At 44.0% G+C, this 14,650-nt stretch overlaps 1 protein-coding gene across 1 annotated transcript; it reads right to left on the bottom strand.

The window, feature by feature from the left end:
- Window positions 1–1,227: 1,227 nt before the first annotated feature.
- Window positions 1,228–2,190, bottom strand: MBOAT4 (membrane bound ghrelin O-acyltransferase MBOAT4; the record flags this gene model as incomplete). The annotated part of the gene is made up of 1 exon (XM_082247224.1): window positions 1,228–2,190. One exon carries the CDS (start codon window positions 2,188–2,190, stop codon window positions 1,228–1,230), a length of 963 nt encoding a protein of 320 aa, XP_082103350.1.
- Window positions 2,191–14,650: the final 12,460 nt, after the last annotated feature.

The following is a 14,650-nucleotide window of genomic DNA, read 5'->3' as shown; positions in this document are numbered from 1 at the left end:
AAATATCTCCTAAATAAGGCTTACCTATAGGTACTGTAAATAAAGTACAGTCCTTTAATAAGGCTTACCTATAGGTACTGTAAATATAGTACAGTCCTTTAATAAGGCTTACCTATAGGTACTGTAAATATAGTACAGTCCTTTAATAAGGCTTACCTATAGGTACTGTAAATATAGTACAGTCCTTTAAAAAGGCTTACCTATAGGTACTGTAAATATAGTACAGTCATTTAATAAGGCTTACCTATAGGTACTGTAAATATCTCCTAAATAAGGCTTACCTATAGGTACTGTAAATATCTCCTAAAAAAGGCTTACCTATAGGTACTGTAAATATACTACAGTCCTTTAATAAGGCTTACCTATAGGTACTGTAAATATAGTACAGTCCTTTAAAAAGGCTTACCTATAGGTACTGTAAATATAGTACAGTCATTTAATAAGGCTTACCTATAGGTACTGTAAATATCTCCTAAATAAGGCTTACCTATAGGTACTGTAAATATCTCCTAAATAAGGCTTACCTATAGGTACTGTAAATATAGTACAGTCCTTTAATAAGGCTTACCTATAGGTACTGTAAATATATCCTAAATAAGGCTTACCTATAGGTACTCTAAATATAGTACAGTCCTTTAATAAGGCTTATCTATAGGTACTGTAAATATAGTACAGTCCTTTAATAAGGCTTACCTATAGGTACTGTAAATATAGTACAGTCCTTTAATAAGGCTTACCTATAGGTACTGTAAATATCTCCTAAATAAGGCTTACCTATAGGTACTGTAAATATCTCCTAAACCTGCACCGTTTTGGAGATATTTATTTTTAATGCAGCCGATGACATCATTGGCGCATGCACCCTGAAGGAACGGCCACCTGTGCCGTTCCTTCAGAGTCCTGTGCCATGAACGGTGGCTCCCGTGCACATGTGCGGAAGTGATGTCATCGAGCCTCTGGCTACTCAGATGGCCAGAGGACGTGAAACAGGAAGCAGGACGGCTGAACAGGTGGCACTGCGGGGGTTTTGTTCTAAGGTAGGTATTTCATAATGAGCTAGTATGCAATGCATACTAGCTCATAATGCCTTTGTCCCTCAGGGTTTTTTTTTCACTTTTTTTTTTTTTTTTTTAGGTTTACAACCTCTTTAAAAAAATATTAATTTTCATATTACAGGCTAAATGTAAAGTACTGCAATGTTAATGTGGCATACCTTATAACAAATAACTATCCTTTTTTATGTTTTCCTAAGAATATAAATAATATGCAGTAGGAAATAGGGAAAAAACTGTTGAATGAAAAACAGAGGGCCAATACACTTGCTAGGGTCCTGCTTTCAATGGCTGCCATGACGTATGCAATAATTAACTGGGTTTGTAGCCAGGTACATGTTTTGAACAGATATTGGATATACCAGGGTTTTGAAACATATTCTAAATTCTTATGTATTCTGTAATCAGCCTCCAGCATCAACGCCCAGCACAAAAATCCAAAGATTTGTCCAGGGTACAGTCCATGCCACCAAGCTGAGAATGCGAATGTGCACAGTACAGGTCTTGTCCTGCAGTTTCCAAATACAAGTCTTCTTAGCCACACGGCTGTGCTTTTGTTCCAAGTCCTGGCAAACACTGAGATTTTATTAGTTGTTTCTAAGGTGAAGATATTGATGTCGGAAACGCGTACGTGGGAACATAATTCTATGGAAAATCCTGCTGTGTGAAATAAGGCTTCATCCAGTAGCCAGTGGGAATAATAAGTCATTTTAAATATCAGCGCTGTGCTCCACATAACATATATACAGCCTAGGTGTCTGCAGTCCATGAGGTCACATTGGAAGGTAATCTTTTCAAGCAGCACTGCTCGAAGTATCTGAAGCAGCAAGAATAATGTCAAGCCTCTAGTTAATGTCCAGGCATGCCTGAAGTTACGGCACATGGAAGCTTTACTAACCTGCTGCTGGAACTTCACAAATGAACAGAGTGGACCGCCCAGGAGAGCAGGGAAGAACATGAAATAAGAAAGCATGACCAGTATATTGTACCTCCACACGGCATTGAGACTTTTCCCCTTCATGCAATAATTTACTGTAAATGTCATCTTTCGTTCATGGAGATCCATAGCCAGAGATGTGACTTTTTGCGTCAAGAGCATAAGAGAGGAAATCATAATGGATAATCTGAAAGAGAACATACTAGAGTTGATGTAGCCTATAACAAAATTGACCACCTACTGATACTAAGTAAAACTCATAAATGACATTTGCAACCTATTTTATGTATACCTTGCCCTGGCACCTTCGCGTTTCAGATGTGACTTTAGCATTATGTAACCAATTTGTGTGAAGTCTACGTTTTATTGTATCTGCTGCTAGCCATTCAATTAAAAATGTAAACAACTAAATCATTTATACTTACAGATCACAAAATATTTTTGGAGTTGAGTTTTTTTCTTTGTAAGGGAATTTGTTCTTTGCAAGGGCATTTTCCCCTAGCTTAGTAAATGTGGGGAAACTCTACTGACTTCCATCATTAAATCACATGCAAGCAAAAATACATTTTTTTCCTTGCTCACCATTGGATATTCTTTGCAAAGTGAATATTTATTATTATTATTTTATTATTATACAGGATTTATATATAGTGCCAACAGTTTGCACAGTGCTTTACAATGTTAGGGCAAATAGAACAGTTACTGTCAGGGATTAACTATTATGAGCAGGCGCACTGGCTCCGCAAACCGGCAAACTCCTATGTGCATGCGCGTACATAGAGGCGCCTTGAATAGTTAGAGGCTACTATGTAATAGTGCGAGGCTACCATGGAATAGTTCGAGGCTACCATGGAAGACTTCGAGGCTACCATGGAACAGCCCGAGGCTACCATGGAATAGTTCGAGGCTACCCTATCATATTTGGCGCCAAACGCCCTATTTAAGGGGAGTGGTCACACTGATTCCTTGCTGTGTGATCTTCAGCTCTCCTGTCTCCTGTACCTGAATTACCTGCTGTTCCTGATCATCTGACCCGGCTTGCCTTTGACCTTGATTACCTGCTGCCTGCCCTGACCTCGGCTTGTCTTGACTACTCTTCTGCCTCACCCTGATCTGCTTATCCGCTACCCGCTATTGGACCTGGACCTGCTCTTGGCCTGGCTGGGGAATCCGGAGGACCGTGACCTGGTGGTAGCACACAGCCAAATCCATCCCCACCATCAGGGGCCCTGGTGAATACCGGCTAGCACTTAGACTCCGTGCCTCTGGTGAACCTGTGTCCTGCTAAGATATCCTGTCAGCATCCCTGTCCTGGGATCGCACATAGTTCCAGGCTCTTCATCCGGTGAGACATTCCTCTACACGTCAGGCTCTGCCACGACATCCCTGACAGTTACAATACAATTTAATACAGGAGGAATCAATGGGCCCTGCTCATTAGAGCTTATAATCTAGAAGGGATGGTCAAGTGATACAAAAGGTTATGGCAGTGGGGGATGGGCTGATGAAGAAAATGAAAGTACAGTTGTTTGGTGGAGGCAGGATAGGCTTCTCTGAAGAGAAAAGTTTTCAGGGATCACCTAAAAGTGGATAGAGTTGGAGATAGTCGGACCGATTGGGGTTGGGAATTCCAAAGGATGAGAGAGGCTCAGGAGAAGTCCTGGATGTGGACATGGGAGGAGGGGATGAGGGCGCTAGAGAGAGGTCTTGGAAGGAACAAAGAAGACAATTTGGTTGGTATTTTGAGACTAGCTTAGTGATGTAACTGGGGGCAGAGTTGTGAATGGCTTTGTAAGTTATGGTTACTATTTAGAATTTAATTCATTGGGTGAGTGGCAGCCAATGGAGGGACTGGAATATTCATCAAATTCACTAAGCTAAGTGGAATTCCCTTGCAGCTTATTTGTCTTTAGTAAATTAACCCCTCTGTGTGTCCCTATTGGTAAATCACACATTTCTGGTTGTCCTGGTAGTGGGGAAATCCAACATTTTATAGTCATTAGTACAAGAGTAGAGGGGAAATCTTTCAAATGAGTTTCTGTAACAGCTGTTATAGGTGGGATTTCTCTTCTGTTGGTTGAGATTTCTACTAACTTCCCTGTCTGGAACAGGAAGTGGAAAGAAACCTCCCCAGTAGAGACAGAGAGAGCAATAAGAGCAAAGATTCTAACATCCCCATTCTATCTGAAGCTCTTTGTCAGGGCACAAACACCAGGAGAAGGGCTCTAGGACCCAGCAGCGCTATCAGCACTTTGGCAGGAGAAGGACTTTAGGACCCAGCAGCACTACCAGCAATTTACCTGGGCCTATTTAAGGAAACCTGCCAGTGATTTTAGTTGCTGGTTGATCTTCAGCTCCTCCAGTGTGTTATCCCTGTGATATTCCAGTTCCTGTCTCCTGTTACCAACCCGGCTAGTCCTTGACCTGTCTCCTGATTGCTTCCTGTGTTTGACCTCGGCTATCCGCCTGACCACGCTTGCTCTGATATCCACCTGGCTCCTGATCTCGGCTATCCACCTGACCACGCTTGCTCTGATATCCACCTGGCTCCTGATCTTGGCTATCCACCCGACCACGTTCCAGTCTCAGCATTATCCAAGTCCTGTAAACACCTCACGGGCGCCACCTGTCTGCTGATTCCACTCCAGCACTCCAGCTGTACTCTGGATCCTCCTGCACACAATCCAGCAGGCGACCCGTGCTACTTTGGGCCTGACCTCTCCTGTTCTCATCCTCAGGGGGGTCTGGAACTTAGCCGCAAGGGAAGCCCTCTCTCTCCATTGGCCTCTAGCACCAGGTACGTGATAGTATCAACCAGCCAAGATGTCTGAGGCCGAGAGAGGTGCTTCCGCATTAGAGGCCCTATGTCAGCAGATTACAGTTCTTACACAAACAGTCCAGAGCTTACAAGATGGCTACTTTCAGCTGGAAGGACGCCTTCACCCTCTCAGTTGTTCTGCTACAGCCGCACCTGCTATGGGTTTACCCCCTCCGGAGCCCAGAGTTCCCACTCCCGATCGCTTTTCAGGTGACCGACGGAAATTCAGAGCTTTCAAAAATGCTTGTGACCTTTACTTTGCCCTGCAACCAAGGACTTTTTCTCTTGAGACTGTCAAGGTGGGTTTCATCATTTCACTCTTATCTGATGAGCCACAGTCCTGGGCTCATAATCTCATTGAGCAAAAGAACTCAGTCCTGGATTCAGTTTTCACCTTCTTTGAAGCTATGGCTACCTTATATGATGATCCACAACGGACGGCCACCGCAGAGTCGGCCCTTCATGCTCTTGTACAAGGCAGACGACCTGTGGAGGATTACATTGTGAAATTTCGCAAGTGGTCAGCTGATACTGGGTGGAATGATGCCGCCCTAAAATACCAGTTCCGGCAAGGCTTATCTGAGTCTCTCAAGGACGAGTTGGCTAGGATTGAGGCTCCCGCCTCACTAGAGAGTCTCATCCAAGTCTCTATCCAACTAGACCGACGGCTGCGGGAGCGAAGGTCCGAACGCACTCAGACCCTTCGACCCACATGGATAATGCCAAAGGTCCCAGGACCAACACTCCCAGCCTCTATTCCCCAGTCCATGAATATGTCCGATGGGGAACCCATGCAAACTGGCCTACTCCGCCCTGCTTTAACCCCTGAAGAGAGAGCACGCAGACGACAGGATAACTTGTGTCTCTACTGTGGGACTTCGGGCCACTTCCTTCGCAGTTGTCCTGTTCGCCCAAGGAAGTCCAGCCTTCCACGCCCCTCTTACCTTCAGTTGTCTGGGACTATATCCACTCATTTAATTCTCCCCATCTCTCTGCAGGTGGATGGAAAGGAAGTAAAGCTGCAGGCGATCATTGACTCTGGAGCCTGTAGTTGCTTCCTGGATATCAACCTAGCCAAGAACTTGCGCATACCCCTGAAACTGAAGGAACAAAGACTTGATGTACATTTAGCAGATGGCACTGCTCCTAGCTCTGGACCAGTCACTCAGGAGACTATCCCTGTCCTTGCCACAACAGAAGCAGGCCATCGGGAATTCCTCCGCTTTGATGTCATCAGGTCTCCTATTTTCCCAGCCATCCTAGGGATACCCTGGCTACGGGCCCACAACCCGCAAATTGACTGGCCCAAGGGAGAAATCATCTTCTCATCTTCCTATTGTCAGCAACACTGTGGCGTCCCCACGCCTGTCAACTCTTCAGTGTGTCTCTCCGTTCAACCTACACCGGATCCCTGTCATGCTGTTCCTTCAGCCTACCTTGACTTCCTTGATGTGTTTGACAAAAAAGGTGCCGATGCCTTGCCCCCACATCGGTCCTACGACTGCCCAATTGAGTTGCTACCTGGAGCTGAAGTCCCCTTTGGGCGCATCTTTCCGTTATCCGAAGTGGAGCTGGAGGCCCTCCGACAATATATAGATGAAAACCTTGCCAAAGGATTCATCCGCCCTTCATCGTCACCTGCTGGAGCTGGCATTTTCTTCGTCGAGAAGAAGGATCGTTCTCTCAGACCATGCATTGACTATAGGGACCTTAATAAAATTACTATCAAGAACAGATACCCACTCCCTCTCGTCCCTGAGTTATTCCAAAGATTCCGAACAGCCCAGGTTTTCACGAAGTTGGACTTGCGGGGGGCCTATAACCTGGTTCGTATTAGGGAAGGTGATGAGTGGAAGACCGCCTTCCGAACACGCTTTGGTCACTTTGAGTACCTTGTGATGCCCTTCGGGCTATGTAATGCCCCCGCCACATTCCAACATTTTGTGAATGATATTTTCAGAGAATACCTTGACCTGTTCTTAATCGTCTATCTGGACGACATACTAATTTTCTCAGCCTCGCTTGAACTCCATCGAGAGCACGTCAGAAAAGTGTTAAAGACCTTAAGAACCCATGGCTTATATGCTAAAGCAGAAAAGTGTGAGTTCGAGAAACAATCTATCCAGTTCTTAGGACTCATAATCTCCACGAAAGGGATTTCCATGGATCCTCAGAAGGTATCAGCAATCTTGGAGTGGCCTGCACCTTCTGACAAGAAAGGGGTCCAGAGGTTTGTGGGCTTCGCTAATTTTTATAGGAAATTTATTCGGAATTTCTCAACTATTATTGCCCCGATCACCCAGCTCACTCGCCTGCACTCACGCTTCTCCTGGAACCAAGATTCTCAAGCGGCTTTCGAAAAACTGAAGGCTCTCTTCACCTCTGCTCCAGTGTTGCAACACCCTGACCCAGCTCTTCCCTTTGTCCTTGAGGTGGACGCATCCGAAGTAGCTACGGGAGCCGTGCTTTCGCAGCGTCAGGGCCCAAAGGCCCTGCTCCACCCAGTAGCCTATTGCTCCAGGAAGCTGAATCAGGCCGAAAGAAACTATGACGTGGGTGACAGAGAACTCCTGGCAATTAAAGTCGCTCTCAAAGAATGGAGGTACCTCCTGGAGGGCGCTAACCATCCAATTATGATCTTCAAAGATCACAAAAATTTGGAATATTTAAGATCTGCAAAACGCCTAAGACCTCGACAAGCCAGGTGGGCCTTATTCTTTTCGAGATTTAATTTCCACTTGACATACCGCCCAGGTTCCAAAAATGGGAAAGCCGATGCCCTGTCCTGGATGTTCCCCGAATCTGCTGAATGTGCTCCTCCAAGCACTATCTTATCTGCCCAAAATTTTTTGCTGATTCAACCTAACCTAAAGGCATCCATTGAACAAGCTTCTGTATCGTGCCCCGAATCCGAACATGACTCGTTAAGGAGGCAGGGTGGATTACTTTGGCACTAGGACAAAATCTTTGTACCTCAAGAAGCTAGGTCTCTGGTTCTCAGGGCATTCCACGACCACCGACTTGCAGGGCACTTTGGGGCCCGTAAAACTAACGAGCTCATTCAGCGGTCCTTTTGGTGGCCTAATCTCAGTCGGGACTGTAGATCCTACGTCAAGTCATGCACCATATGTCTACGTAGCAAAAGTGACAAAGTCAAAGCCTGGGGGTTATTAAGACCCTTGCCTATCCCTAATCGCCCCTGGGAAATGATTTCTATGGATTTTATTGTTGATCTTCCTCCCTCTGAAAGATTCACGACCATCCTTGTTGTGGTAGACCGATTATCAAAAATGGCCCACTTCATACCAATGATTGGTACTCCCTCTGCAGCGGAAACCGCTCACATGTTTATCAAGGAGATCATAAGACTTCATGGACTACCAAAGAACATTGTTTCGGATCGGGGGGTGCAATTCACCTCTAGGTTTTGGAGAGCCCTTTGTAAAGCCTTGGAAGTGGAACTCTGCTTATCATCTGCCTACCATCCCCAAAGTAATGGGCAAACGGAGCGTACTAACCAAACCCTCGAGCAATACCTCCGCTGCTTTTCAGCTTTTTCCCAAGATGACTGGGCATCCCTACTTCCGCTGGCGGAATTTGCCTATAATAACTCTGTCCATTCAGCTACAAATCAGTCCCCATTCTGGGCTAATTATGGATTCCACCCTGCTGCCCTGCCTGAAATTATGCCTGAAACTTCTGTACCTACCTTGCAGGACAGACTTGTTTTCATTCAAAACAATTATCAGGTCCTCCGGGAGTCCATACAGAAAGCCCAAGTGGATTACAAAAAACACTTTGATCGGAAACGGAGGGGAAATCCTTCCTTCAAGGTTGGGGACAAAGTGTGGCTGTCTACTGCCAACCTGAAATTGGCCTGCCCTTCACGGAAGCTAGGGCCAAGGTATATTGGGCCTTTTCAGATCAAACGGGAAATTAACCCAGTGGCTTACGAACTATCTTTGCCTGACTCATATAGGATCCATCCGGTTTTTCACACCTCCTTGCTTAAACCAACTGTTCCAGATCCATTTCCAGGGAGAGTGGAGCCACCTCCACCGCCAGTGACGATTGGTGAGGACACAGAATTCGAGGTGGAAGCAATCCTGGACTGCAGGAAGAGAGGGAGACAAACCCAATTCTTAATTAAATGGAAAGGGTATCCACCCGAAGAAAGCTCATGGGAACCCGAAGCCAATGTACATGCCCCCAGACTCCTCCAAGAGTTTAAGGACAAATACCCAGAGAAAATTTCTCAAATAGGCATCCGGAGGCTGCCCGTCAGGGGGGGGCACTGTCAGGGCACAAACACCAGGAGAAGGGCTCTAGGACCCAGCAGCGCTATCAGCACTTTGGCAGGAGAAGGACTTTAGGACCCAGCAGCACTACCAGCAATTTACCTGGGCCTATTTAAGGAAACCTGCCAGTGATTTTAGTTGCTGGTTGATCTTCAGCTCCTCCAGTGTGTTATCCCTGTGATATTCCAGTTCCTGTCTCCTGTTACCAACCCGGCTAGTCCTTGACCTGTCTCCTGATTGCTTCCTGTGTTTGACCTCGGCTATCCACCTGACCACGCTTGCTCTGATATCCACCTGGCTCCTGATCTCGGCTATCCACCTGACCACGCTTGCTCTGATATCCACCTGGCTCCTGATCTTGGCTATCCACCCGACCACGTTCCAGTCTCAGCATTATCCAAGTCCTGTAAACACCTCACGGGCGCCACCTGTCTGCTGATTCCACTCCAGCACTCCAGCTGTACTCTGGATCCTCCTGCACACAATCCAGCAGGCGACCCGTGCTACTTTGGGCCTGACCTCTCCTGTTCTCATCCTCAGGGGGGTCTGGAACTTAGCCGCAAGGGAAGCCCTCTCTCTCCATTGGCCTCTAGCACCAGGTACGTGATACTCTTCTCCGAAACGAAGATTCAGTTTTGGCTTTTAATTATGATTTGAATCACTCTGCAACTTGCATAGTTGCCAACATTTGAAAAAAATTTCCAGGGACACTTTGCAGCACAGCTATCAATTACTTACCACACCCACTTCCCAGAAGGTCCGCCCACTCTGCATAATTAATCTCCGCCTACTTATCAGATTATAGGGTCTACTTCATAAAGAGAGAATTACAGGAAATTGAAAAGGAAATTGAAAACTTGAGGCCAAAGTAGCAGAGTTGGAATAATTCTCCCATTCAGCTGCACTACTTCTGCCTAAAGTTTAAAATTCTCATCACAATTCCCTGCAATTCTAAAGTGTGAAATGTGCACAGGTGTGACCATACAAAAAATATAATATGTAAATATAAATAAAGTGCAAGGTGTAAATAAGTATGATTATACTATCTGGTATAATTAGGTTTTATTGTACTTATTTACACCTAATACTTTATTTAGATTTACATATTCCATTTTTTGTATGGTCACACCTGAGCACATTTCACACTTTATTCACCTGTCTTTGAATTCAGCCCTCTGTAGGGTTATAATTTTCATTTACATAAAACAATGTAGCATCCTTTCCTTCCTAACACATTACCCAGTCCATACCAGTATAGATCCTAACACATTCCCCAGTCCATACCAGTATAGATCCTAACACATTACCCAGTCCATACCGGTATAGATCCTAACACATTACCCAGTCCATACCAGTATAGATCCTAACACATTACCCAGTCCATACCGGTATAGATCCTAACACATTACCCAGTCCATATTATCCTAACACATACCAAGTCCATACCAGTATAGATATCCAGCATGAGATTTTTCCCATTGAGTATTGAGGTCTGTTTTCATTTTTTTGAGCAATATATATATATATATATATATATATATATATGCACACACATACACGGATATTTACACACATTTATCTAGAGCTAGAAAACTATATATATGTATCAATTAACAGGTGTATAAATTATATCTATAAAAAAACATTATTGATAGTAGTAATTAATGGAGTGTGAGGCCTCCAGCTTGTCGGAAGGTGCTCTGCCTCCCCCTGCTGGCGGATTTTGGAAAGTGCACCATGCTGACACCCTGCCTCCGGTGACACGTTAAATTTGTGACAGGCGGGAAGAGTGAGCGGGCACAGAGAGAGAGACAACCTGCTGCCAGAACTACAACTCCTAGCTGGGGTGAGAGCGACACTGTGTGGCACAAAATTTAAAAAAAAAAATTTATTTTTTTTTTTTTTTGTGATTTACATTGTCCCTGATTAACAGGGACACTGTAAAATACCCGGGACAGGCTCCTATTTGCCGGGATTGTCCCGGGAAAAACGGGACAGTTGGCAGGTATGAACTTGTTGCAGAGTGCGATCACTGGGTTCAGCGGAGTCTATTCAGATCAGACATTGTGGAGTAACAGGAACTGGCTTCTTTATTGGAACATAACCACAGATAGCAAAGATGTCACCTTCTCATTGTAAGAAAAAACACAGACAGGAAAAACTTAACCAACAAGTACAGTACAGGAAATACAACACATCATAGAAATTGCATAGCATATCACTCAGCATTAGCGACATCTAGTGTACTATTTATGAACTGCAGTTTATAGGCTAAGCTTAAAGTTGTATCTCAAACACAACTGAGATTACTTTTTATAGTTTCCTTTTCACACAAATATTGTAGAGCAGGAAGTACACTGTGAATCAACTCCAAAAACACTCCCATTCAATTCTGCCCCTTTGTTTGAAACAAAAGGGTAATTTAAAAAATATAAACTTTGCACTTTGTTGATGGCAAGCAATCAAATACAGGATTGCAAACTAGATCATTGCTTCCTGTTAATAGGAATGCTGATATGGTACAGACTACAGAGTACCCACCGCACTTTGTACAACACAATAAAAAGCAAATAAATTAATAAATCGTATTTAAAAGAGGAACTTCACTCTCGCCCATGAAAATAATTCTTATATGCCCTTATCTTTGACGCTTGTTTATTCAGGATAAACATAATTACAAGCCCATGGAATCCTGCGTTGTTTCTTTCTCCCTCATTGCTCTTCCACTGCAAATCCTGTTCTACATTGCCATTTTTGTTTTCTTCATCATCAGGATCCACCAGTCTCTTCTTGGTTCTTGCCCTCTGATGATGTGGACCCAGATGCAACTGTGTCTGTGGGGAAGGTGATGCCATCACAGATATGTCATGTCAGTATCCCAGGCTACAGGAGGAGGCTGACATGTCATGCTCTCCTAGGTGAGGAGCTGAGACAGGGGGCAGGTTGAACATGGAAAAAAAAAGTAAAAAAAAAAAAAAAAAAACATGTTTAAAAAAAAAAAAAAAGTCAGATTTTTTTTATCTTTTGGAGGTAGGGGGGATTATAATGGTGCAAAGTCTTTTTTTGCTGAAAGGTCCGCTTAAGATTGACTTATTATACCTTTTCTTATGCCTCTGTGCTGATCATTGGTTTATGCTTGGATGTCAGCCTTTAATTCACTAAGCTATAACAATCATTCACATAGCTGAAAATTACAACTGGGATGTCAAATAACATATGTGCTATAGCTTCCTGATTTAATTCTGGATACTTGCCTTATTGTAGCACCCTCCAGTGTGTGCTACTAGTTGTGAGAGTAGGTAAAATATAGCTGGCTCTGGGTTAGACCTGAGTCATTGAATCTGGGTCAGGGTCACTAGAGGCCAGGGCTGGATGACTCATCCTGGCAGCTCCCTGGTACCTCCCCCTATTTCTAGAATGTTGGAAAATGTTCTGGAACTAGTGGGCAGAGGTGAGGAGGAGCTGCCTTGAATATTTAGGGGCCTATAGCCAATCTCCAGGTTTGGGGCCTGACAGGGAGCAAAAGAATCCCTTAAAGAGGAAGTAAACCCTCCTCTGCAACTTTTACCTATAGGTAAGCCTATGATAAGGCTTACCTATAGGTACTGTAAATATCTCTTAAACATGCACCGTTTAGGAGATATTTACCTTAAATGCAGCCAGTGACATCACTGGCACATGCGCTCTGAAGGAACGGCCGCTGGTGCCGTTCCTTCAGAGTCCCGTGCCGTGACCGTCGGCTCCCGCGCGCATGCGTGGGAGTAACGTAATCGCGGGTCCGGCCAATCAGATGGCGGGATGCCGCAATCCCAGAAGACAGGCGACTGAACATGTCGCACGTCATACAGGTAAGCGGGCGGCACGGCGGGGGCTCGTTCTAAGGTAAGTATTTCATAATGAGCTAGTATGCAATGCATACTAACTCATTATGTGTTTCTCTTTCAGGTTGGAAAAAAAAAAAAATTTCAATGGAGTTTACAACCTCTTTAACCACTTCAGCCCTGGAAGGTTTTACCCCCTTCCTGACCAGGCCATTTTTTGCGATACGGTACTGACAATTGCTTGTTTGGGCGACACTGTACTCAACTAAAATTGATGTCCTTTTTTTCCCCACAAATAGAGCTTTCTTTTAGTGATATTTGATCACCTCTGCGGTTTTTATTTTTTGCGCTATATACAAAAAAAGACCGACAATTTTGAAAAAAAAAAAAAATTACTTTCTGCTATAAAACATTCCCAATAAAAAAATTTAGGCCAATATGAATTCTGCTACATATTTTGGGTTATAGCGGCTAGTAATGGTGGCGATCAGTGACTTATAGCGAGACTGCGATATTGCACTGGACAAACGGAACACCTAACTGAGACTTTTGACACTTTCTGGGGACCAGTGACACCAATACAGGAATCAGTGATAAAAATATACACTGTCACTACTAATGACTCTGGCAGGGAAGGGGTTAACATCAGGGGCGATCAAAGGGTTAAATGTGTTCCCTGGGAGTGATTTCTAACTGAGGGGAATGTGCTTTGACTGGAGGAATGTAAAGACCTGTGTTCCTGCTTAGCAGGAACACAGGATCAGCACATTCCTCTCTCACAGAATGGCGGTCTGCCTTGTTTACATAGGCAGACCACCATTCTGCCTTTATCCTGAATGATCAGCGGGTCCTGGCAGACATTGCGTCCATTGGACCAGCTGATTGGGTCCTGCTGTGTCCAGATACATCGGGAGCGGGTCCACCATGGCACCCGGAAGTGTCAGATCAAGTACTAAGTATATCTGCGTGGGGCGGTCGCTAAGTGGTTAACCACTTGCCGACCGCTTACTGTATATATACAACGGCAAATTGGCTTCTACAGGCAAAACAATGTATCGGTATGCCATTACTAGTAAAAAAAAAAAACAATAAAAATGACATGAATCTTTCCCGTAGTTAGTAGACGCTATAACTTCTGTGCAAACCAATCAAAATACGCTTATTGACAATTTTTTTTTTTACCAAAAATATGTAGCAGAAAACAATTTGGCCTAAAATGTTCAAAAATTTAGATTTTTACATTTTTTTTTTTTTTTTTTGAGAATGTCATATAGCAGAATGTGAAAAATATTGTTTTTTTTTCAGAATTGTCACTCTTTTTTTTTATAGCGCAAAAAAATAAAAATCGCACAGGTGATCAAATACCACCAAAAGAAAGCTCTGTTTGTGGGGAAAAAAGGACATCAATTTTATTTGGGTACAGTGTTGCACGACCGCACAATTGTCCGTTAAAATAACGCAGTGCCAAATCGCAAAATAGGGTCTGGTCATTAAGGGGTCAAATCCTTCCGGTCTTAAAGTGGTAAAGACTTTTGTTGAGAAATAAACTTTCCCCCCCTGGGTGATCTATCTACATTACAAGGTTTTTAACAAACCTTGTTGCAGATTTCTACCTTTTGTTATTCTGAAGGAAACATTGTGTGTTTTGTCTGTGTCCATGTGGGAAAGTGAGTCTTATGGGAGTGGTTTCATAATTATCGATCAGCTGCTGCACCTGCAGGGCT

Source organism: Pelophylax lessonae (genome assembly GCF_965119305.1).
Source record: "Pelophylax lessonae genome assembly, chromosome: 1".
Lineage (NCBI taxonomy): Eukaryota > Metazoa > Chordata > Amphibia > Anura > Ranidae > Pelophylax > Pelophylax lessonae.
Note: the sequence above shows the minus strand (reverse complement) of the source record. Positions and strands in the feature narration are given on the sequence as shown.